This window comes from Vanellus vanellus (genome assembly GCF_965231255.1).
Source record: "Vanellus vanellus genome assembly, chromosome: 16".
Lineage (NCBI taxonomy): Eukaryota > Metazoa > Chordata > Aves > Charadriiformes > Charadriidae > Vanellus > Vanellus vanellus.
The window spans coordinates 17233320-17257743 of NC_138921.1; the positions used below are offsets into that span (position 1 = coordinate 17233320).

The 24424-nt window shown below is 47.2% G+C and overlaps 2 protein-coding genes across 4 annotated transcripts; one reads left to right on the top strand and one right to left on the bottom strand.

Annotated features, from left to right (window-relative positions):
• Window positions 1–453: 453 nt before the first annotated feature.
• CCDC117 (coiled-coil domain containing 117) lies at window positions 454–23896 on the top strand. Of its 3 annotated transcripts, XM_082491833.1 has the most exons (7): window positions 454–511; window positions 783–1102; window positions 1791–1841; window positions 2213–2446; window positions 3893–4030; window positions 4574–4850; window positions 23867–23896. In XM_082491833.1, the coding sequence occupies exons 2-6, from the start codon at window positions 789–791 to the stop codon at window positions 4824–4826; spliced, it is 990 nt and encodes a 329-aa protein (XP_082347959.1). In that variant the 5' UTR covers window positions 454–511; window positions 783–788; the 3' UTR covers window positions 4827–4850; window positions 23867–23896. The 3 variants fall into 3 exon arrangements, with proteins under 3 accessions (XP_082347959.1, XP_082347958.1, XP_082347960.1); XM_082491832.1 differs by lacking the exon at window positions 23867–23896 and having other exon boundaries at window positions 4574–7688; XM_082491834.1 differs by lacking the exons at window positions 3893–4030; window positions 23867–23896 and having other exon boundaries at window positions 4574–7688.
• XBP1 (X-box binding protein 1) lies at window positions 18333–20905 on the bottom strand. The gene is made up of 5 exons (XM_082491789.1): window positions 20639–20905; window positions 20473–20569; window positions 20268–20396; window positions 19510–19673; window positions 18333–18657 (listed from the first exon to the last, which is right to left on the bottom strand). The coding sequence occupies exons 1-5, from the start codon at window positions 20833–20835 to the stop codon at window positions 18471–18473; spliced, it is 774 nt and encodes a 257-aa protein (XP_082347915.1). The 5' UTR covers window positions 20836–20905; the 3' UTR covers window positions 18333–18470.
• Window positions 23897–24424: the final 528 nt, after the last annotated feature.

Genomic DNA, 24424 nt, shown 5'->3' on the forward strand with positions numbered 1-24424 from the left:
ACCTTCTCCGTTTCGGTCCGAGCAGAGCACCCCCCGCTGCCCGCCCGCCGCCAGACGAACCGAGAGCGGTTACCTTGCCCCGCGGTGCCATGCCTGCCGCCGCCCCGCGGACCCGGCTCCTCACCTGACGGGAATTTGGGCGCCAGGCGCTCCTGGCTGCCGTCCGCGGGGATTACGCCGGGCCCCAGACAAAAGCGGGTCTGTCTCCGCGCTCCCTTAGCAGCCGGGGTGGGCGGGAGCCTCCCGCCCCCGGCGGGGACAGCCTGGGCCGGTCCTGCCCCGCCCCGGGCCGCCGCGCTCGCCCCATGGCCGCCGCGGCACCGCCGGCGGGGACTCCGCGCGCCGCCGCCGCCCGGACTACAGCTCCCGCCGCGCCCCGCGGGCCGCCGCCCGGGACTACGACACCCATAGTGCCCGCGCCCGCCTTCTCCCAGCGCGGCGAAAGGCCTGGAAAGGACCCGGGCTCTGGCGGCGGCGTCCAGCTCCGGGCCCGGCCCGGCCCGGCCCGGCGGTGAGCGCTCGAGGGCGGGCGGCAGCTTCTCTACTGTTGGGCCGGGCTGGGCCCCGGCGGTGCCCGGGGGCGGCCGACGGTGCCGCCGGGCCGGCTCACCCGCGGCGCTCGCTAGCGCTGCCTCCGGCGGGAGCGCGGCGGGCCGGGCCGGCGGCGGGAGGGCGGCCTCGGGTCGGCGGCGGGAGAGCGGCCCCGGGCCGGCAGCCGGGGCCGGGCCTCCCCGCTCGGCGGCACGGACGGGCGGCGTTGATGTCCTCTTTCTCCCCGGCAGCAGGAAATGGCAGCGCTGGGCAGATCCTGCCAGGGGATCCCCGCGGGACCTGCCGTGGAGTTCCCTCAGGCGGCGGCCGCTGCCCCGGACCGCCACGGCCCGCAGCCCGCAGCCCTCGGCCACGATCGTCTCCAGCCCCCCGTGGTGGTCATGGCAGGCGACGGAAGCGACGACGGCGGCGGCTCCTCCGGCCCGTACCCGCAAAGCGTCTTCGACGTCGCCTCCCTGGCCGCGCTGGGGAGCTACAACGAGGGCCTGACGGTGGCCCCGGTGGGCTCCTTCACGAGCGGGGCTCGGCCGCCGCCGCGGGGCCCCTACCAGTGAGTGCGCGACCGGCGGGGGTGGGGGGGGCGCGGTACCCGTTCCGGACGGGGTGTCCGTTGTGTTCCTCCAGCGGCGTTTGGCGGTGCGGCGTTAGAAGGGCATTGCGCTCCCCTCGCGGCCTTGAAGGCTGTCGGAGGGGGTGAGGGAACCTCCTGGGAGGAAAAGCGGTTAAGTTTACCAACATCTTGACGTGCTTCTAGGCTTGTGTACCTTTTACTTTTTTTTTTTTTTTTTTTTTTAAATTTGCTTGTTCTTACACGTGGGCACAGAAGACTTGAATTATTCCCTTAAAATATTATTTGGTGATATTTAATTTGAGTATGTCACTCGGAGACAACATATTAAGACACTGATGCTGGATCACATGTTGCTTGTTTAAACATTTGAATTTAGCAAAAATTGGTCTCACCCCTCTGGGAAAAAAATAAATAACATAAAGGAGGGGAAATTAGCGTGGAATTCTGTTTGGAGAACTGACTAATTGCAGCCGCCTTTGACTTTCTTCAGAACAAAGTGGTCATTTATTGTCCAGAACTTCCCCTCCCTTCCCAGCTGGTGACATACTGTGTCTGTAGTTCTTAGCTGCAAGTGAAGCTTTAAAAGGGAGGGTAGTAATTTTGAAAATCTCAATGTCACTGGAAGATATCATTAGAAGCTAAATAACCATTTGTTTTACTTTTGCAGTGTCTCTGTGCGCTGTGGAAAGAAGCATAAGTTAGAAGAAGAGGCGGAAGGGTAAATTAAACTTGTCTTCTATAGCCTGAAAAATCTTAATTTGTTTTTTGTTTTCTGTAAAGATTTCAACACGTCTCACCTACAATGTACGCAGGAAGGGAAATTCTAACACTGTTTCCATTTGGAACTCTTCCCTGAATTGCACATACACCCAAATTCATTTCAGTTGCCTAATTACTTGTGTAGCACTGATTTTCTTGCATGGGTAGCCACATTTTAACAAGACCAATGTGGATTTTTCTTTGTGGAGGTTGCGTTTCCATAGTACGTCAAATCTGTTGAAGTGCATATGACTTTCTGTAACTTTTTGTTTTTTCCTGTAGAATGCCACATTTCTCTTTTGACAATTGTAAACTTATTTTGTTTCCTAGCTGTCCTGTGAGGAAGAAGAGACTGACAGGAGCCAAAAATTGCCCTTTGAATCCCAGCTCTGAAGAATGGATTCTCTGTGCAGGTCAGCAGGCAGCTGGGGAGGTAGCAAGTCAGTGTGGTGGCAGCGGTCCTGAAACTGCCATGTTAGAAATTCCCTGTGAAGAAATGGATCAGACAATGGGGGAACAGCAATGCGAGGTTGCTCGCAGGAAGCTTCAGGAAATTGAGGACAGGTAAATGCAGGGATTGAGTAGACTGGCTTTGCTGAGCTTTCCCTTTTTTTGGTGGGCATTAAGGGTTAAATCTAGCACTTAGCAGAGTGATAACACTACTGTGAGCCTGAGATGAACCTTCTGTTCAAGTGATTTCTTTTTAGGCTACCTATGGTCCTGTGAGTCTTGGGACTCATAATATGATCTGAAATTGAGGGTACTCAATTAGCAAGAGGTGCTGAATAAATAACCACCTCTTCGTAATCATTATGCAGCATCAGTGTATATATATATCATAATGGGGTTTTATGCTCTTTTGTGAGTATCCAGAGCTCAAATTTTAACTGATGTTATGTGGTCAGACTTGAGCTCAGCTTTTTTTTTCAACTAATTGTAGCTTGTTCTGTGATTAATACTTCTAAATGCCCAAGATAGATGTGAATTTGTCACTGTAGTGACTAGCATGAACCAGGGAGATCTCTCTGCACATATGCAATAAGACTGAGGTTCATCTTGCTGTTAAATACTGATGGCTTGGTAATGGGGTGGCTGTGGGCAGTCTATTGCAATCACTTAATAAATGTACTGTGTGTTCTTGCCTTTGAAAGATTTTTGGGAATGTCACATGTAGATATCAGTTGATTGCAGTTGAGCTGGTATTCCAAAATATCTAAAATGACCACTGCAGACGGTTGTTAGAAAAGCCAAAAGTTATATAAATTATAAAACAAGATATTTTTTTTAGATGATTACTCCATAGATGATGCGTGAAGGGAAGCAAGGTACTGTTAGATTATTTTATTTTTTCATGGGTAAATCAGAGTAGTGCTATATGTCTCTATTGTCTGGCTATATGTGCATTACAAAGTCTGCTTTGGACCTCTCAGAGGATTGTTCCCCATCCTTCCTAATTTTTCTTTAAAAGGCTTACCAAAACCAAAGGAGATACCTCCAGTTTGTTCTAAATGCTTCAACCTTTTGTGCCATTTTAATCTCCGAGAAATTGGTGCAACGTCCTCAAAGGTTAGGGACTGCATTCAGTAGCTTTTCAACAATTCTCTAAGTTAAGATACGGGGAATTGAGAAGGCGAAGCTACTGCATAACTGAGACTCGCTCTTGTAATGTGACTGAATCATACACTTTCCCTTGAAGTGAATTTATTTATTTTCTCTTAGTGTATGTCTGCATTGCGCACTGCTGGACAGTGCAGGGATAACAACGCTAGCTCAGGTACCAGAAGTGGCATAGCTGCTCACGCGGCTTCTGTGGTAATGGTCATTCTTAGGGTATGTTGGCCCGAGAAAGACTCTTGTTAACATGGCCCCGCTGCTTCTGGTACCCAGCTTAGGTCAGATGTCCGCACTCTACAATGCGGTGCACGTAGATACAACTGTAGTCTACAGTGGATGTGCCTGTTAACAGTATGCTCAATAGTGTTTATCTCCCTCTTCCCCCTCCATTCCTAGGATAATTGATGAAGATGAGGAAGTTCATGCTGATGGAAATGTTAGCAATCTGCCCACTCTTATCCTGTCAGATACCCTTAAAAAAGGGATGAAGAGGGATTTTGGTGAAGGCCTGACAAAGAAAATAATAGAATCTATGTAAGTTCTGGAGGAAATCATGGTGCTGTGCAGCTAACGTGCAAATGAAAAGAGAGACCCAGTCTTATGGTTTTGGAGGTGTCCTTAATTACTGCATGATGCAGACAATGTTGTATAACAGACCATTCATCTGGTCAAAAATAGGAAAAACTATCCTAATGTAAAAGAGAATTAAGTGTAACAATAGTGGTCATCGAGCATCTGTTTTGTACTCCTCATTTGTACAGAGTGAAATTTGTTGAATAAACCATTATATCTTGATTTCTATGTATGTGAGTTTCCAAAAGAAGAAGGTCCTGAAGTGTGACCAGCAGTGGTCATCAAGCTTGGTGTAAAAGAAAGAAAATACAAAAATACAGGGTTAGAACTAGAAGTAATGGAACTGGTTAAGGAAGAGGAAATGTAATAGGGGGGTAAAAAAAAAAAAAGTGAATTTTGGAATATAGTTTCAGGCTAACACAAATGATAATGCTACTTAACTGGGCTTCTGCATTTAATAGTGATTGGAGAGCTTAAATTTAACTGAGACTCCATCCCTTCTAGGAGCCGTCCTTCTATGGAGCTGGTGCTTTGGAAACCTCTTCCTGAATTTCTCACAGATAAACTGAAGCCTGTTTCTGTTAAGAACTTCAAGCAGCAGAGTACAGAAGGGTGTCAAGCTAAGCAGTCAACATCAAGAGCTGCTTTTGACCCACAGACTGAAACGTTTCCTGAATCACAACAGACTGCCATGTCTCCAGATCCATATGCTAGTTTGGGCATCTCTGGGTGTGCAGAAGAAGAAATGGAGTTGTAGATGCCAGATTTTAGACTGAAAGTGGTGAGCTTCTGATGGGTTTTATTGCTGGTTTTGAATCCCTCTTTCTTTCTGGTTTGATGTGTGAATCTGAAGTTTTATTTTTTGTTTTTCCTACTAACAACGTGGATTGGCCAGACACAACTTAAGGAAATTGGGAAGAAAAAAAAAAACCACCAAAACAAACAAACAAACAAAAAAAACCCACAAACAAACCCAAGATTTCTATATTCTGGTCTGTTAAATATTCTTGTTTTTACTGAGGAGGTAATCCAGAGGCCTTTGGAACAAGGAAGTAGCTTTCCATCTTGCTTAATGGTGAAATATCCTCTTCATTGTTCTTGGTAAAGTGTAAAATGCATATATTGAATGTAACTGTGGCTTAAGCCACATCTTTCACTTACTGAGCCATTAAGAGTTTGGTGCACATACTATGCTTGGTCAATTAGTTTAATTTGAATTACAAAAAAGTATGGAAAGGAAGAAATACTTTTGAGTCTAGTCACAGATAGAAAAGCAGTCCCTACGGAAGTACAGCTTTTCACGCTATTTCATCTGTGGCTGTTTTGTACTTGATGTGAACTTGGATGTAGAAATCGTACATTCTGCAGTGTGGTAGGGAAGGAACGTTATAGCTGAGCGTAACCCTCTTGCTTTGTAGAAAGTAAAACCAGCTACTAACTTGCAAGATGTCTACTAACTTTAGTCATCTTTGATTCATTGGCTCCTAAATTGTTTTTGTGGATTTTTGATGTTCCCCTCCCCAAAATGATGCAAAGTCTGGAGAAAAGTGGTTGTCGGTCAGTTGATTCACATTTTACATTGTGCTGTGATTCTTTGTATGCATCGAGTTGGAAAGTCAGTTGAAGACGGCATAACTTTTGAGTAAATAAATGGCATCCTTTAATTATGACAAACATGGTAAGTAAATCAGATAAGAGGGAGCTGATTTTTCTGGTGTAAAGAGGGTCAAATGCTGATTATCATCTGTAACCAAGTCCCAAAGTTTGAGACTGCTGGCATTGGTGGTGAAGTAAAAAAGATGCTTGTCTTCTTCCTGAGGGAATCTGGAATTAGAATTTAAGCCAGAATGTGTGCCATTAACATGACGTCACATAGTTTATACAAATGTATGCCAAAAGAGTTTTGTACCCTGCTTAGGGCATTGAGAAAGGGAAGCCTCAGTGAGTTGTTGTTTGTACCTTTCCTCAATGCACAACAGTTCCATTATGCTTAAAACCCTCAAACAAGGCAGAGAATCTTATCTTCTGTTTTTAAGTCCTTGAGCTTTCTCGGAGATAGCTGTATTGAGGCTTTTTGTAAGAAATTCCTTTCCAATTAATAGGTTCTGTTCAGAGTCGTAGCATCCCAGTCTGTTTTTGACATTTGCTAACATAAAGGAGCATGCACACAGTAATGCAGCTGTTTGCATAAGAAAATCTACTCTTCCTTTGCACAGCTAAGTGATAATCTTTGTGATGCTATTTTTTTACCATTGAATAACCCATAGTCGATAGTTTAAAATCAAGCTTTACTTTTTGCGGTCATCCATTCTTTTCTTTCGGCTGACAGCAGAAGCTTTGTTCAAAAGATGCCCCTATTTGTTAAATCCCATCTATCTTGCTGCTCTTGTCGAAGGTTGTGTGAAATTTGCTGTCTCTTGCTAAAACATTTCAGAGCTTCACTAGTAACATTCCAACATTTGAATAGGTATTTCTCTGGAAATCAGTGTATAACTTTACCATTCTGGGACTTCTGTTAAAATGGAGAACATGTGCAGCTTTATCTTGCTATGATGTCTGATTTCATTTCAGGGTCTGCTATAAATCTCTTGCATGCATGTACTGTGTAAAATTTCCCATGTATTATTAAGATGCTTGAATGTATTTAAAATCTACAGCCTTTGACATGCTACATTGCTTGAGCATAAAGTAAAGCAATGCAGTTTGGAGAAGGCTGTAGACACCGTGGGTAGAAAATGTGGTGCCTTCAAATAATTACCTGGTTTTAAGCTTGCAGGATTATAGTGAAAGTTCAAGGTTGGAACTGTGTTAGCTGATAGCTCTGAATCCTAAATAAACCGAAAAGAAAGGATAAAAAAATTTTTAAAATTGATTAAACCATCCCAGCAACACTGAAATTGGGACAGAGGATGTAGAAAACTGTGGGAGGCCCAAATATGTCAAATCTAGATGCAGGTGTTCTCCTCTTAACAATGACAAATTGCATATCAAATTTGCAGAAGAAGAAATTTTTGTAGAGGGCTTTTAAGCATACTTTTTTTTCTTGTTATGTTTGTACCAAAGGTTGACTTCCAGAGGTGTATTTCCTCTGAATTGTTTGATGCTAATACAGCATCACTGACCCCTGTTATTCCGCCATCTGAAACAAGAATACAGTGGTGGACTATTGACAAAGACCATGAGTTGAGGAAAAAACTGTCCATGAAATTTGCTTTGGTAGAAAACATCTATTTTAATTTTTTTCATAATTCATTTCTGCCCTTGCGACAGGAGAGAACAGGGTTGAATTGCTTAAATTGATGGGGAGGGGGGGGGGGAAGATTGGGGTAGAGCAGGAATCAAGTCTAGGAAGACTGAGGAAGATTCTTGCTATAGCAATCATTTGGAGAGGGTAAGACAGAACAAGCTACAGCGTGTTTTCAAACTTTTGTATTTGTAACAGTTTCATTTGTTGTTGGCCTACTTAAAAGACTTTTATTAATGCTGTTTGCAAGCGGGATGGCAAATATGATGCAGTATTAGGGAAAACTTTATTTTGAAATATCTGATTCTGGTCTGTCTTCTCTTGGGACCAAATCACCCTTTGTATGTCAGTTTTCAATAAATTTTCTAAAATATTTTTTAGATGGCTGTGTTTCATTCCTAATAAAAGTGAAAATCTTGGGAGTGTATGTCCAGTCCTTCAGCTGGAGGGTAAAACACTCTTCTGGCCTAAAAAGATTTTTAACTTAATTACATAGTCCCAAGGACATGTCACTTCTTTCCTGCACAAGTTCAACAGGACGGGGGGTGGGACACAACAGCAGGGTACAGTAAACCTGAAGCTGCCAGAAAGGAAGAGCTGCTGTAACAAAGCAAAGGGGTCCCAAAAGGTGTTGCTACAGCTTGTGTTTTCAGATCTTTCATTTTACTTCAGAGAATAAAGAATGCCTAGCTTGCATAGTTCTGTATAAAATCAAGAAATGTTTGAGGAGACTTTTAAAACAAATTTTAATAATTATTTCATTGGAATGTAATACTTGCTCTCTTATTTAACATCTTCTGTTCAAGAGATTTTTCAAACAGCTGAAGGTTAAAGATGGATGTGCTAGATCAGTATTGCCTTTGCTTTCAAAATGAGGGAAAAATCACACTTCAGATTTATATTAAAAAGTAATAAAACCCCTCAGGTTCTAGGCCGAGTCAAACACTGACTCACTTAAATGGTACTGTGGGTTTGACAAGTCTTAAATATTTCTCCAATGCGGAGCCCCAACCCATCTGGGACTGTGTACGGCTCTCTTGGCTGGTTGAGAGGTGGCAGAGGTGGGAGTGTCTGTCTCGATGACGGAGCCAACCCTGTGGAGAGGGACAGAATTTAGTTTGGTGTGGACTCGGAACTGGACTTGTAATAGTTCCAGAGCCTGTGTCTTGTGTCAGTTAGCTACAGCAGACGTGTCGCTTTCATCACAGAAGGTTTATTTAATCAAGTGCAGATGTAACATACGTGCAAACCGCTGGGTCTGGATCCAGGCTTGTTTTGGGGCAAATAAGACTGCAGACAAGAAGTTGGAGCACTCAGAAAGCAGTCATCCATGGGAAGTGTGCTGCAAAGGTGCTGTCTGCTGTACTGTGCACGTCTTGCTCTTCCCTGCCCCATCACAGCTTTGCTTGGGTTTGGTTTAACTTAGCATCTCTCATCTTGTCATGGTTTAGGTCCTCAAACCAGGATGCATCTACAGGAAGAGCTCAGATAAAAAGCCTCTGCTGACAGTTTGAATTCTCGCACTGTAATCTGTGGATGTTGATATATACACACATATATGAAAAAAAAAAAAAACAAAACCCACCTCATCCTGCCTTGGTAGCATCTAAGTCGACTTGATTCTAGTAAAAAATATTAGCGCTAATAGAAATTCTGAATGCTATTAGGCTTCCAGTTTCCCAACAAGAACGATTTGTGTGCTTTTAGTGGAAGAGAGCTCAATAAATATTAGCAGCTTGTCTTGGAACCTAATGCTGCCAGTAAGTCATCATAAAGCGTGCAAGAAAATATCTAGCTGCAAAGTTGAAAAAGGAAAACAAACCAGTGTAAGTACTGCTTCGCTGAACATTTGTCTACTGTGCTTAACAAGGTTTGGGTGTGAACCTGTTAAACAGTCCAATTCTAAATATGATGGAACTGTGACCATAACAGAATTTTCCTTGCATTTTTTAGACGTTAAAAATCTGTTGCTCATCGAGACACAAAATGTGTTCAGCTGTGAGGTGAGTTAAATGATGCACTATTGGAAGTGGGCAGTAGCTGCGTGCAGCGCGCCCCATGGGCACGGGGGGGCGGTGCTGCTGGTGCCGCCGGCAATTTAATGGGTAGATCACCACTGGGAAGTTACTCAGTAATCAATGGAAGCGATTTTTCAATAGGCAATGCTGAGGTTTATCTATTTCACTTCACTTAATCTTGCATCACCTTCACAATTCATCCGACACATATTCATAAATGGTGCCGTGGGGGCTGACCAGCACAGGTCTTCTCCTCCAGCGATGGCCGGGGCTGGCTGGTGGCCGCAGGCATGGATACGAGCTGCTAGGGTGGAAGAGCCATGTCACACAGGCAGTTTTGGAAGAAGGCAGAGGGGTCGCAAAGTGACAGGTCTTCCAGCCCTTCAGAGCAGCCTGTTGCAGGGGGACAGTGATGGTGAAGGGCTTCAGACCCCACATGGAAGTGTTTCGGGGCACAGGATACAAGACGTGCTTTCCCCACCTGCTAGGGCAGCAGCAGGATGTGCTGCAGTGGAGTTACTACTCCTCGAGCAGAAGACAGTAGCTTTCTGCTCCATACTGCTCACCCCGTTCACTCTCATGCTTCTGCTTCTGTCTATCGGTGGCAGCACACGGACAATGTGGAGGATTGCGGTGTTCTGCTCAAAGTAACATTTGGCAGCTGCTGTGATTACGGTGGAGAAAAGGGGATCTCCGCCACCCCCGCTTCCTCCCCTTGCTGCGGTACCTTCACTTCAAAGCACTTGGCTGCTCTAGGGCAGGCTCTTAAGTTGAATTCAGTTTACAGGAGACCCAAAAAGCTTAGGCGTGCAGCTATCAAACTATACTTTACTCAAGATGCTGGTTCAAACCACCACTAACTACTTTAATGAATCAAAGCAATTTAAAATCTCAAAGTTGTGAGCACTGATCTTTCTTGTACCACTGGCTCAAAATAATTACCGGAGCAGAAGCTTGCCCAGCAGCTGAGAACTGTAGTTTGGCTGGCTTAAGAACAAAGGAAAGTAATATGCAGTGGAGGTATAATTTCACAGAATCACAGAATCACAGAATTATCAGAGTTGGAAGGGACCTCAAGAGATCATCTAGTCCAACTCTCCTGCTAAATCAGGATTGCCTAGAGCACATTACTCAGGACTGCATCCAGGCGGGTCCTGAAAATCTCCAGGGAAGGGGACTCCACAACCTCCCTGGGCAGCCTGTTCCAGTGCTCTGTCACCCGAACCGTAAAGAACTGTTTCCGTGTATTTGAACGGAACTTCCTGTGTTCTAACTTGTGCCCATTGCCCCTCGTCCCGTCACTTGGAACCAATGAAAAGAGCCTGGCTCCATCCTTCTTCAACCCACCCTTTAGATACTTGTACGCCATAATAAGGTCTCCCCTCAGCCTTCTCTTCTCCAGGCTAAAGAGTCCCAGCTCTCTCAGCCTTTCCTCATAAGGCAGATGCTCCAAGCCCTTAATCATCTTAGTTGCCCTTCGCTGGACTCGCTCCAGCAGTTCCCTGTCCCTCTTGAACTGGGGAGCCCAAAACTGGACACAGTATTCCAGTTGTGGCCTCACCAGTGCCGAGTAGAGGGGGAGAATGACCTCCCTCGACCTACTGGCCACACTCTTCCCTATGCAGCCCAGGATTCCATTGGCCTTTTTGGCGACAAGGGCACATTGCTGGGCCATGGATAATTTACTGTCTACCACAACCCCCAGATCCTTCTCCTCCAAGCTATCTCCCAGCAGGTAAGCCCCTAACCTGTACTGGTGCCTAGCATTCTTCCTCCCCAGGTGCAGGACCTTGCACTTGGTTTTGTTGAACCTCATTAGGTTCTTCTCTGCCCAGCTCTCCAGCCTGTCCAGGTCACGCTGGATGGCAGCACAGCCCTCTGGGGTGTCAGCCACCCCACCCAGTTTGGTATCATCAGCAAACTTGCTGAGGATACACTCTGTCCCCTCATCCAGGTCATTAATGAATATATTAAACAAAATAGGACCGAGTATTGACCCCTGGGGGACACCACTGGTTACAGGCCTCCAACTAGACTCTGTGCCGCTGATCACAACCCTCTGAGTCCTGTCCCGCAGCCAACTCTCAATCCACCTCACTGTCACCTCATCTAGCCCATACTTCCTCAGCTTCCTAATGAGGATGTCATGGGAGACAGTGTCAAAAGCCTTGCTAAAGTCAAGGTAGATGACATCCACGACTTTCCCCTCATCCAGCCAACCAGTTATAACATCATAGAAAGCTATCAGATTGGTCAAGCACGATTTACCCTTGGTAAATCCATGTTGACCACTTCCAATAACTTCCTGTTCCTCAACGTGATTGGAGATGACATCCAGAATGAGTCGCTCCAATACCTTCCCAGGGACAGAGGTGAGACTAACCGGTCTGTAGTTCCCTGGGTCCTCCTTCTTGCCTTTTTTGAAGATTGGAGTGATGTCGGCCTTATTTCTTGTATTCCAAATGTTGTCTGCAGCAGTCCTTTACAATGTTGCATTTTCTGGTGGTTGTCTCGCTTAAGGATTAAGCATGAGCAAGGCTGACAATTGGTACAGGGTTTTGGGCTTAGAATGGCCATGTCTTGCCTGTATTCATCTTTTCCTCAGTGTACCATTCCTGCACAGCTGTTGGACTTCAATGTCTGTTAGATGTGTCAGTGGTAGCAGATCCTTCAGTTTTTCAACCAACTTTTGTCTCAAAGAAAAACACAACAGCTTAGACAGTTGCCTACAGCTGTTTCCTGCCTAGGCAGTTTTTCCAGGTGTTTGGGTTTTTTTTTAGAGGCAGCTATGTTTTTCTGTGCCCCTCTATAATTTGGTAAAACATTGCCCTACTTTGTTCTTGGTTTAAGCTGAATTACTCTTGTTGAGTCCTCGGATTTAGTTTTTATGTGTGTAGGATCATAGAATGGTTTGGGTTGGAATGGACCTTGAAGACCATCCAGTCTCACCCCCTGCCCTGGGCAGGGACACCTCCCCCAGCCCAGGTTGCTCCAAGCCCCATCCAACCTGGCCTTGAACACCTCCAGGGATGGGGCAGCAACAGCTTCTCGGGGCAACCTGCGCCAGGGGCTCACCGCCCTCACAGCAAAGAATTTCTTCCTCATATCTCATCTAAATCTCCCCTCTTCCAGTTTAAAACCATCACCCCTCCCTGATCCAGAGACCCTCCCCGCTCTCCTGGAGACCCTTAAGGCAGTGGAAGGGGCTCTAAGGTCTCCCCAGAGCCTTCTCTTCTCCAGGCTGAACCCCCCCAACTCTCCCAGCCTGTCCTCCCAGCAGAGGGGCTCCAGCCCTCCCAGCATCTCCGGGGCCTCCTCTGGCCCCGCTCCAACAGCTCCGTGTCTTTCCTATGGTGGGGTCCCCAGAGCTGGACACAGCACTCCAGGTGGAGTCTCCCCAGAGCAGAGTAGAGGGGCAGAATCCCCCCCCTCGTCCTGCTGGCCACGCTTCTGATGCAGCCCAGGATACAGTTGGCCTTCTGGGCTGCGATCGCACATTGCTGGCTCATGTTGAGCTTCCCGTCAATCAGCACCCCCAGGTCCTTCTCCTCAGGGCTGCTCTCCAGCCATTCCCCGCCCAGCCTGGAGTTGTGCTTGGGATTGCCCCGACCCAGATGTAGGACCTCACGCCTGGCCTGGTTGAACTGCATGAGGTTGGCTTGGGCCCACCTCTCCAGCCTGTCCAGGTCCCTCTGGATGGCATCCCTCCCCTCCAGCGTGTCTACCTCGCCAAACAGCTTGGTATCATTGGCAGACTTGCTGAGGGTGCACTTGACCCCACTGTCCATGTCGCCAACAAAGATATTGATGCTGGGCAGTGCCTTCATAATGGTGCATCAAAAAGCTGAATGTAAGAATTGTAAACTTTTTCCTTATTCATTGAAAACAAAGGTCACACTTTCCCCAAGAAATCTGTTGCAAGCAGTGTAAGAATTTTCTCTCTCAAGCAACTTGCCAAAAGAGCCACATATTAACTCTTCAGGTATCAGGTGTGACAATATGTGAGTTTTAAGCTGCTCTTTACTCCTTTTGATTTTGGCCTTCTTTTTCCCCTCAAATTTTTTAAGGAAATGACAGGATTTCTGCACCTTTAAACATAAAGGTTGGAGACATGTTCTTTGGTGGGGACAGCCCAAACAGAAACCAGGGAGGGAACAGGCTGTTGCCTTAAAGGGCAAAGTAATTTGGCAGGAAATAAACCCCCTTGTGCTCCAGCTTGTTCTCAGGTATCAGAGGGGCTGGGGGCAGCTGGGCTTACATTCTGAGTGATGCCTAATGCGGCGTTAGAACTCCGTTTGCAGCAATATATTGAACTATCACGATTATGGATGCACAGACAACACCATACACCTTCAGTCTAGTCACATTCTATGACTAGTCACATTCTATGAACCGGCACGGCCGCACTTGAGGAGTTTGGTCGCGTTCAGTGAGAACTCTCCCGGCTAGACTGATGAAAAGTGCAGTTTATTGAAGCAACAGATGCACAAGTTCTTTTGGAGTGCCGGTGATGAATTCACTGTCTGCAAAGCCCGTGCAAATACCAAGAATACGAGTAATACAGCCTGGCTACAAACACGTTAAGTCATAAAGCAATTCTATAGAGATTTGTAAGTTTCCCGGGGAAGCGCTCGCTATCGCCAAGTGTTTGAACCTTACCCACGGGCTATGGGGGGGAGAGAGGCTCAGCCCATCGACTGATCCCAGAAGGCAGTGTGGTCAGTGATGGTATCTGCCCTGACATCACTCCTCTCTTGAGCCATTTTTATACTATTTTTTACCTTTCAGGTGGAGCTTGAGGGACTCTAGTCATACATACTTTTGTTATGATTAGTGTAAAATTTCCTCCATTCGTTTTTAAAGGTATAGACTAAGAAAAATTCAGAGAGAAAGCTCAGTGAGGGGTGGTCACATCTTGGAGGTGGGTAGCTTTTGGGATAGAGGTGTGTTTTGGTATTATAATGAGCAAAGTTCACCCAAAGGATAGCATTTTGTCAAAAAATGACAGATCATTGGCTCAGGGTAGCAATTAGGCAGCTTATCAGTTCCATAAGACCTTCAAGTTCCCATCTTATCACAGTTTGGCCGCGGTGTCTCTACTCTACTCCACTCCACTCCACTCCATCCCCTGCGCTGTTTCTCTTTGAGTCAGCACATCGGGCTCCCCTGATGTCACCAACATCTGAGGTTACCCAGGGAACCTCTGTGGAATGTGTACCAGCTGCACTTGTCCTGAAAGTTCCTTCAATGCTGTACCTTTCCTTAAAATGTGAATATAAGTTTAATGTCTAAGTCACCTCCAGCAATTACTCCACACAGGCACGGATGGATGTTAAGGTTTTCCAGGCAGGTTCTGGAATGCTCAACGAAGCCTTTTTGCTATGCCACCATTTCTTGCTGCATTACTTAAGCTAAAACACAACTAACCCAAAACAACATGAATACTTGCCCTAACAGTATTTTTAATAGCAGAAACTGTATTTAAATCAACCCATAATATATGGCAAGCCCTCTTACCTCTGTTCACACTCTTCCCAAATCCCTTAATAAGGGAAGAAAGATCAAAGAATATGTTCAGGCAGCAAAATTATTAACTTTATATAGTTGATGTCACAGAATCACAGAATAGTCAGGGTTGGAAGGGACCTCTGGAGATCATCTAGTCCAACCCCCCTGCCAGAGCAGGCTCACCTACAACAGGTTGCACAGGACAGCGTCCAGGCGGGTTTTGAATGTCTCCAGAGTGGGAGACTCCACAACCTCTCTGGGCAGCCTGTGCTCCACTACCCTCAAAGTAAAGAAGTTCCTCCTCATGTTAAGATGGAACTTCCTATGTTCAAGCTTGTGCCCATTACCCCTCGTCCTATCAATGGGCACCACTGAAAAAAGACTCCTCCCATCCCTCTGGCACCCTCCCTTTAAGTATTTGACAGCATTAATAAGATCTCCCCTCATTCTTCTTTTCTCTAGACTAAAGAGACTCAAGTTCCTCAGCCTTTCCTCATATGAAAGATGTTCTAATCCCCTAATCATCTTCGTAGCCCTTTGCTGGACCCTCTCCAGCAGATCCCTGTCTTTCTTGAACTGGGGAGCCCAGAACTGGACGCAGTACTCCAGATGCAGCCTCACCAGGGCAGAGTAGAGGGGGAGGATGACCTCCCTCAACCTGCTGGCCACACATTAATGTCATTAATTAGTTGATTATGAGGGACTTGGGTCTTTTAGTCTGGAGAAGAGAAGACTGAGGGGGGAATCTTATCAACGCTTATCAATCCTTCAAGGGAGGGTGCCGGGGGTAGGAACAGTCTGTTTCCAGTGGTGCCCAGTGACAGGACAAGAGGGAACGGGCACAAACATGACCATAGGAAGTCCCATCTAACCCTGAGGAGGGAATTCTCTCCTGTGAGGGCGGCAGAGCGCTGGCACAGCTGTCCAGAGAGGGGGGGGAGTCTCCCACTCTGGAGCCATTCCAAACCCGCCTGGACATGTCCTGTGCCACCGCTGGAGGTGCCCCTGTTCTGGCGGGGGCTGGCACTGGGGCAGCTCCAGAGGGCCCTTCCAGCCCTGACCATCCTGTGATTCTGTGTGATTTTCATTTCTTTCACAAAGGCCTTACTTTCAGTAGCTCTTAAAATGGTTGGTTATCAGCTGTCATGCTTAAGAAGTGCTCGGTTTAGTCCCGGCAGCTTGTCCAGATGCACAGACAATGCAATTTAATGCTGAACATCACACAAGTGAAACTGGACTGAGAAACATCCTTGATAACCTGAGATATCTTAAGGGAGACAGTGTGTATCACCAAAAATTCCACTTCATGTACAATTGGGATCAGCTCCTGAAGAAGCGAAGATAAGCAAGAGCCTCATACAGGGACAGGTTGTGTCCACAGTGACTGGGTCTCCTACATCAAACTCACACCTTGCTGAGCTCTGCAGCACCAAACACAGACACAGTTCCACCAATTACTACGTTTAATCTTCCATTGCACCACCTTTGAGAGGCCATCTCTGTGAGAACAGGAAAAACAGCCACAAGAGCAGGGGGATGGGCTGCACGTCTTTGGTGCGCTGCCTCTGCCTTCCTATGGCCCGGAGTGCAGTATGTGGAACATCAGTCCTTTTGCAGGTGCTACTTTCAACTGTTACATACTTATCCCTGTAAAATGTCTTTGACTTCGAGGCTAGAAAACATAGAGCTGCGTTTTAAAGAAATGGAACTTCTTCCTGACGTTATTTCTGCTGTAGTTCAATTTTCATTTCATACAAAGTTCCAGTAATACTGACAAAAGTAACGCAAAACTGTGGATCAAATTCTCACTTGCCCATTTACTTTTTGGACTCACAACAACATATATTAGGTACTAAGGGCCCTCTTGCAGTCATCCCTATTTTCCAGCTTTAAAGTAAAACAACTTATTCTCAGACTACTTAAATTCTTTTAATCTAAGTTTCTGCTGCATTGCACAGCTGTAGCTTTTGCTGCTATCCAATATTCAGACAGAATGCTTTCTTACAAGCGAGGTTACTCTAGTTTGTAACCCAAAGCAGTCCTGTCACCGTGACTGTTGGTGACCCATACCCCCTGTTCCACCCCCTATTTCCTTCCCTCTCCTGTCTCAAGTTATTTTTGTCAAAATGTAACACGAAACATGAAAGAGCACCTAAACCAAGAACAGTTGTGCAAACACCTGGAACAGCCCTCACTTTCAGTATGAAATTTCAGTTTCTTCTCCATCACTCCAATTCAAGTGGTTTTAGACTGTGATGTTGGAACACAAGTATGAGGACAGCAGAGTCCTGCTGTGGTATTTGAAGTTAGCTCCTGCAAAGTTAATTTCTTGCTTCGGGAATTCCTGTGGTAAAACAGAATCTGCACCTTTCTCGACCTGTTTGTGTCTCACACTGCTTCATGAACACTAGACACACCACTTGCGATGCACCCACCTTCACTCAGACTGAGTTTTTTGAATGCCAACAGGAAGATACTGCGTTACTTTCATTCCAACATCAAGCCACTGCCACCTGCACCCCCTGCGGAGGCTGCAGATTTTGCCCAAGCAGCTCTGGCCATCGCAAACCCTTCTACCTTGAGAGTCTGCAACATCAAGTGCTCCCAGAAAGAAGCTGCTCAAGCATCCAGCTACACCCCACAAAAGTGCTGCTGGATTAGCGCATTAGGGTGGTATATGGATGAGACACCAAGAGACCCGATCTCTTAAAACTCCTGTAGTTTCAAATCCCTTAAGGTCCAGATACTGTCCCCTCCCCACTGAGATCCAAAGTAAAAAAGGGTCAGTGAGCTGCATTGCACTTTAATTGCACCAATACAGTTAAATATTAAATGCAGAAAGCAACTCTACATAGCAAACAGAAAACGAGCATTTACATAGCAAATCTGTAAGATGTACAGACCATTTAGTTTTAACCCAGTTGTTTATACACTAATATTCAACTGCAGTTTTTGGTGTTAAAATTATTTTAAATGGAAAACAAAATGAACATTTTCGGGTTCATGTAGAATTGGCAAGTTATTAAGAAACAAAAACTTTCCTCCCTCATATGCCAACACTGATGGGGGGGGCACAGGGAAGACTGGACAGCTTAGGCTTTTTTATACCAGGAGAAATGCATTGGCCACTGCTCCATCTACGAGCATGGGTAGAAACGAGCAACACTTTTCTGAATACACTTGACTCCCCTCCCCCCCCAAAGGGGCATATCCTGTTATCCTGCCAGGATAGCTATCCCAGGGGAGTTAACACTACCGAGTTAGACACTGATCAGCTGGGGAAAGAGTTCATTGGCAAAGCTATCCTCCCAAGCAGGGTCAGCGTCAAGTGGAGAGGACATGTCACTGAAGGGTGACAGGGATCCTTCGTATCCAGAGTCACTACAGGCATCCAACAGATAGCTTGAGGCTGCAAGGCTATGATGAGAGGAAAGCAGATGAGAGATGCCCAGTTCAGGGATGAAGCTGTCTACAGGTTCTTCTTTCACAGATACGGGGACCTCAGGGACAGCTTTGTCTTCAGATGGAGAGAGAGATACTTCCTCAATTTTCACTAGCATATTGGTTTGGTTGTCCATTTTAACAGGAAACTCCAGTATCAGGGGCTTTGTGTACACATGATCAAACCTTATCAGTTCATTAATGGCCTCCAGCTTAGCTGATGAGGACCCCAAAGCTGGAGAGGGGGAGGTTGGTATGGTATTTGTTTCTCTACAGATCTCTTCCTCCAGCTTTTCCAAGCACGTTGACTCTGAATCACCACATTTGAGAAACATCTCTGGGTCCAGACTGTCCAGAAAGCCCAACAGGAGATCAGACTGCAGAATGAAATACTGCTTTAGTAAGATGGCCTACTACCGTTACAGAAAAACATCAGTTGTGGCATCTATTAACCCTCACCCGGAAGTTAAAATACACTCATGTGATCATAGAACTAGAAGTTTTACCAAGGACACTGCTATCAGAACAGTTAAGGAACTTGCTTATCTGTCAGAAATTCTTTGCCCATTAACATTTTTGTTAGGGTACCAGCAATGCCCATTGAATTCTACACGCATTTTATGCTCACAGCCCTTATTGGGTCTAAGATCTTGGAGTTTCTATCAGGTACAAACACCACACTACCTGCTGGCTCCACAGAGCAGGTACCAGAACCTGGCTTATGCAGGCCTGCCCAACACCAAAGTTGGGGCATTTGTTTTGTTTGTTGTTTGGGTTTTGGATGTGTTTTTGTTTTTTTAAAAAAAAAAAAGGTGAAAGATGCCTATCCTCATAGCTCTGGAAGTCATTCATAAGGGACAGGCTTTACATTTGAAGATCTTTGCTAAGTGCCAGCACATCAGCCAAATGATCAAGTGTGTTTTCAACAACAGTAAAAGCACAGTGTGCTTTCAGTATTTGTACACTTTTGCTGTTAAGAGCCAAGAGACTGTTGTAGGCTATATCCTCTCAGATTTTATGGAAACTAGACTTAAGTTGCATAAACTCCTCTACTCACCAGATACAGCCCAACATAGCTGTTCTGAGCTACAGGTATGGCATTCCAAGACTTGGAAAACAAGCCAACTATGGAAAGTCATCAAGTGACTTTACATCTAGAAGTTACACTAGTCTTAAATCCACAGTGGTTCTGAATTTCATGGGCATTTTGGATAGGAGCAGATGCTCACCTCTGAGTCTGAAGAATCACTGCCATCAGAATCCACGTGGAAGTTATCAGAAATAGTGACTGCTGGGCCTGCACCTGCTGCAGAGGAACACGTAGTCTGAGTGCTGCGGACTCAGCGGACCCGGTCACCAATCTAATCTCATCCACCTGCGATTCCTTCACAACCTGTACCAAGGAAAAAAATCCAGTCAGTCACCACAAATGTGCTGGCAGACAGTATGTAATCCTGATGATCATGTTCTTCCTGCAAAGGCTTCCAACATTAGATTCTCCAGTGGCTCATGCAGTTGGAACCTGAAGGTAAGACCACTTCCAAAGTCGGCTGAAACTTCTACATATTTGCAGATTTGTTTTATTCACCACCTTTAAATGACAGCCTGGCCCCCTCCACTATACCCCCTGTTCTTCGGAGACAGGTGTACATGACTAACACGTTACCATTTCATTTCTAGAGCATAATGTAGAAGAGCAGATTAAATAATCTTAAAACAGCATGGAGCTCATCAGCTGGCTACCTCCCACCCCACCAGAGGCACCCGCTTCAGATGCGGCATCTGTGCGGTCAGCGGGAACACCTCCGTTCGCAGGACAAGCGTGTTTCTGGCCCACGAAGTGTCCCTCTCCACAGCTGGGCGGTTCCACCCCCGGCACGGTGGTCGCTCCTCCCGCCCCCCTCCCCGGCAGTAGGTGACCTTCCCCACGCAGCCCCGTTCTTGGCAGGACGGTGGAGCCCGGCCACCGGCGCGGCAGGAGGCCGACCTTGGACTCGCTCTTCTCCTCCGTCTTCAGAGCATCCAAACCCAGGCGGCTGCGAAGGTCCTGGTTCTCCAGAGCGAGGTTACACGTCCTCTCCCGGAGGAGCTGGTTCTCCAGCAGCAGCTTCTGGTTCTGCGGAGAGCCGTGAGACAGCGAGGGGAGGCGGCAGCGCCGGCCGCGGCCGTCCCCGTTCCCCCCAGCCCCTTACCTCCTCCTCCAGCTCCACCACCTGCTGCTCCAGCTCCACCATCCGCGCCTTCTTCCTGTCGCGGGCGCTCTGGGCCGCCACGCGGTTCTTCAGCTTCCTGCGGGGCAGGGCGGCCGTCAGCCTGGACGCCCCCCTCTCCTGCCCTGCCCTCCCCGCCGCCACTCACCTGCGCAGCGCCTTCTCCTCCGGGCTCAGGTGGGTGAGCCGCTGCCGCTTGCGGGCCGGCTGCGGGGCCTCCAGGCCCGGGGCCGCGGCTCCTGCCGGCAGGACAACGGAGACATGGTGGCCGCCGGCGGGGGGCTCAGCCGCTTTGCCGGGGATGAGGAGCAGCCGAGGAGCCGTGGCACCGGGCAGCGCTGCCATGGCGAGCGCGGAGCGGACGGGAGCGAGGCACTACGCGACGCCCCAACTGGCGACTGTCTGCGCTCCTTGCGGCCCCGCCCGGATTTCTACTATCGTGGCTCTTCCTCATTGGCCGGGACGGCATGACGATACCCCCAGGCTAGCCTGTGATTGGCTCTCCAGCTGGAAGCAACGGGGGAAACGAATTGCATCAGACGAGGGGCTGGGGCTGGTGAGGGGTCAGTGCAGGGCGGGGCACGCGCACCTCGGCCCGGTTCGGCCCTGGGTTGTGCTGGGGGGGGGGGGGCGCAGCTGAGGGGTGTCCGGAGGAGGGACCGGGCAGGGCCGCGGGTGGCGGTGCCGTTAATGCTGTGCCGTGGCCGCCTTCCCCGGGGCCACAGAAATGCTGGGAGGGCTGGAGCCCCTCTGCTGGGAGGACGGGCTCGGAGAGTTGGGGGGGTCAGCCTGGAGAAGAGGAGGCTCCGGGGAGACCTCAGAGCCCCTTCCAGTGCCTAAAGGGGCTCCAGGAGAGCCGGGGAGGGACTTTTTACAAGGGCATGGAGTGATGGGATGAGGGGAAATGGCTTCAAACTGGAAGAGGGGAGATTGAGATGAGATATGAGGAAGAAATTCTTTGCTGTGCGGGCGGTGAGCCCCTGGCGCAGGTTGCCCCGAGAAGCTGTGGCTGCCCCATCCCTGGAGGTGCTCAAGGCCGGGTTGGACGGGGCTGGGAGCGACCTGGGCTGGGGGGAGGTGTCCCTGCCCAGGGCAGGGGGGTGAGACTGGAAGGTTTTTAAGTTCCCTTCCAACCCAAACCATTCCATGAGTCTATGATCTGTCCCAAAGCAGTCACAAGCAGAACCCCAGGGAAAGGGTCAACTTTTGTGGGGCCACAAGGGCCAAGGATGGAGCTATAACATGCCATGAGAATGGGCAAAAATGGGCTAAAGAGAACAGAAAAGCAGGGCAGAGGTTAGTGATTGACCAGTAGAAGTTGCATGAGGCGGTGCAGAAGCACCTTGGGAGTTGTCCTTCAAATCCAGCTGCCCCGCGGCAGCACTGTGTGACCGTGGCCCGTGGTGTCTGGCGAAGGACGTGACCGCACTGTGACGGGTCCCTGTCGGAGCTGAGGTACCCCGGGCCGGGCAAGTACAGTCTCTGTGGGCAGAGCACCTGGAAGCACTACGCACAGGGGAATGCGGCTCTTGAGCAACGTGCCGGCAGCCACATGGCCACCAAGGGCACAGGGCTCATTTGGAAATGTCGACCTTAGCCCGCTGCCCAAAGCTTTCCACGCTTTGCTCAACTGGAATAGCTATGAAATGTTGAAACATTGGCTCCTTACGTTTATTTCTGAAATCCATTCGTACACTGAATTTAAATTAGTTAAGATGTTAAACAGTTAAGGAAAAACATGAGCTCTGAAAGTTCAAATGCACTGGTGTGCTGGTTTGGCATTAGTCCAGTGCTGGAGATCTGCCAGGCTTTCATGATACAAAGAACAAACTCTGCATTTGTAAGTTTGTGTTTGTTCTTTCCTTACTCACCTCAGCACGACATTTAGTTAAGGCTGAGAGTTCACCTTTCTACTTTGACACCTTTGTGAAAAATACGGCGACTTTCGATAAGCATTTTAGTCTGAGTGCAAAGAAGTTGTTTGTTCTGGTCCTGCTAAGCCCCTCAGATATCCGTCATTGAAAACTATCTGCTTCTCCTTTGTATGTCTCTTCTGGATTTGGACTCATGTTTCTTCTATAATTCTAATTCCCAATTAAAAACTTTACTGTTTTCTAACAAAATGCGGGTCCAGTATTAATATCTTTCTGATTTCAGACATTCATTTCAAGTAAGTTGTCCTTTTTTACAACAAACAAAAATGTTGCACAGGCTGCCTCTGCTTGTGCTGCTTTGTGATATTTATCACCACACTGCTGAGACTAGCCATGGTGTGATTTATCATAAAGATATCCAGATTTCTTAGCATTATGGCTGAAGAAAAATCGTAACTTTACGTCTGTATGCGATTTAATTAAAAGACTTCAAGTTTAATTCTTATTTCCACCTTTTTTTCCTTTTTTATTCCCCAAAACTCACTGTTTGCACATTCTGGGTTTTGTATTTTTCTTTTTTTCAAGATTCAAGAATATGATCCACATGACAGTGCTGTAGTTAGTCAAGAATGCTTCTCACCCTGCCTTTCAGTTCAGCGCCACCATCTATCTAAAGGATGTGCCAACAAGGATACTGTTGGCTGTCCTGCCAGAAACAACATTAGCTCCTGCTCACGTTGCTTTACGTTTGTATGTTCCAGGTGGCCAACCCACCAAAGGAAATAGTTTTGTTTAACGAAGGTGGAGAGGCTTTGCCCTTGTGTAATATCAGATACAGAGAAAGAAATATGAGTTGAATGTTATCTACGTATGAAAAAAGGGGAAATAGAGCAGGGAAAGAAAATGGAAGAAGAAGGTCTAGAGAAAGATAGTTTAACGAACGAGCATAGTCTGAGAAAGAGCTTGTTTGCCCAATGTGTGTCTGAAAACACTTGGAAAGTGGCCCAGGGCCCCAAGCTCGCGTCAACAGCTGGAGTATTCCCAGATCTCTGTCAATAGCTGATTAAATGAGGAACTGCTCTGCAGCCTAAAATGAGGTTATTCCAAACCTGTAATGTTTGTAGTGAACTTTGCATTCATATTACTTATTCTTAAATGTCATCATTACACATTGGGATTCAAGAGTGCAGCTCTCAAAATTCTAGCGCTCTCAGCCTTGAGTTGGAAGGTAACCATTCCCTTTCTGTAAGAGACCCTACTAACCTTGTTGCTGGGTTCATCACCTGTTGGAGCAGGGGAAAAGTTTCACTTCAGCCCCGTTACTCAATTGTCTGGGGTACTGGCGACACTTCCTTCCAGTCTCAACAGTTCAGGCTTTTTGGAAGCATACATGGGGTTCATGCTGCTGCTCTTGCCCTGAGTGGAAGGGTTGCCCTTAATTGTTGTAGTGGGTGGGGACAATTCACAGGCAACGTGGTAATAAAGGATGTACCACTTTTCAGCAGTCTGGCAAGCCAGGTGGGAACAGTGACATACCTCTGCTTCAGCAAAAAAGCGATACTCCTACAGGACGAGTGACTACACGGAGTCTGTATCCTTTGCCTACTGCACGGAGCTTCACACGAGAAGTCTGAGTTAACTCAGACAATGCTGGTAGTGTTTCTGGAACAAAGATATTCTGAAAGCTGGCTAGAGTTTGGGCCTTTCACAAGGCCTTTTTTCAGGAAAGAGGGTCTCCCTTCCCTGCCATTGGGGTTCCCAGCAGCCATCGTCACCGAAGCACACCTTGGAGCTCCTCTAGGCCGTTTAGTAGCATTGCCTGCATTCAAAGCAGTTGTGCCCTATTCCAGGTTTAGTGGTAGCTTAGTAACTAAATTTCGTGCAGTACCTCATAAAAAAGGCAGATGGGAAGCACACTTCCCAAAGGCCAGTTGTACATGTATGTATAGCAACTGATTCACTTAATTTTTAAAAAATATGAGCCTCCATTGTTGCCCTCTCCTGTAGTAACCTTTCTACATCACAGATTTTTTTGGCAGCAAAATCACCTCATGCTTCAT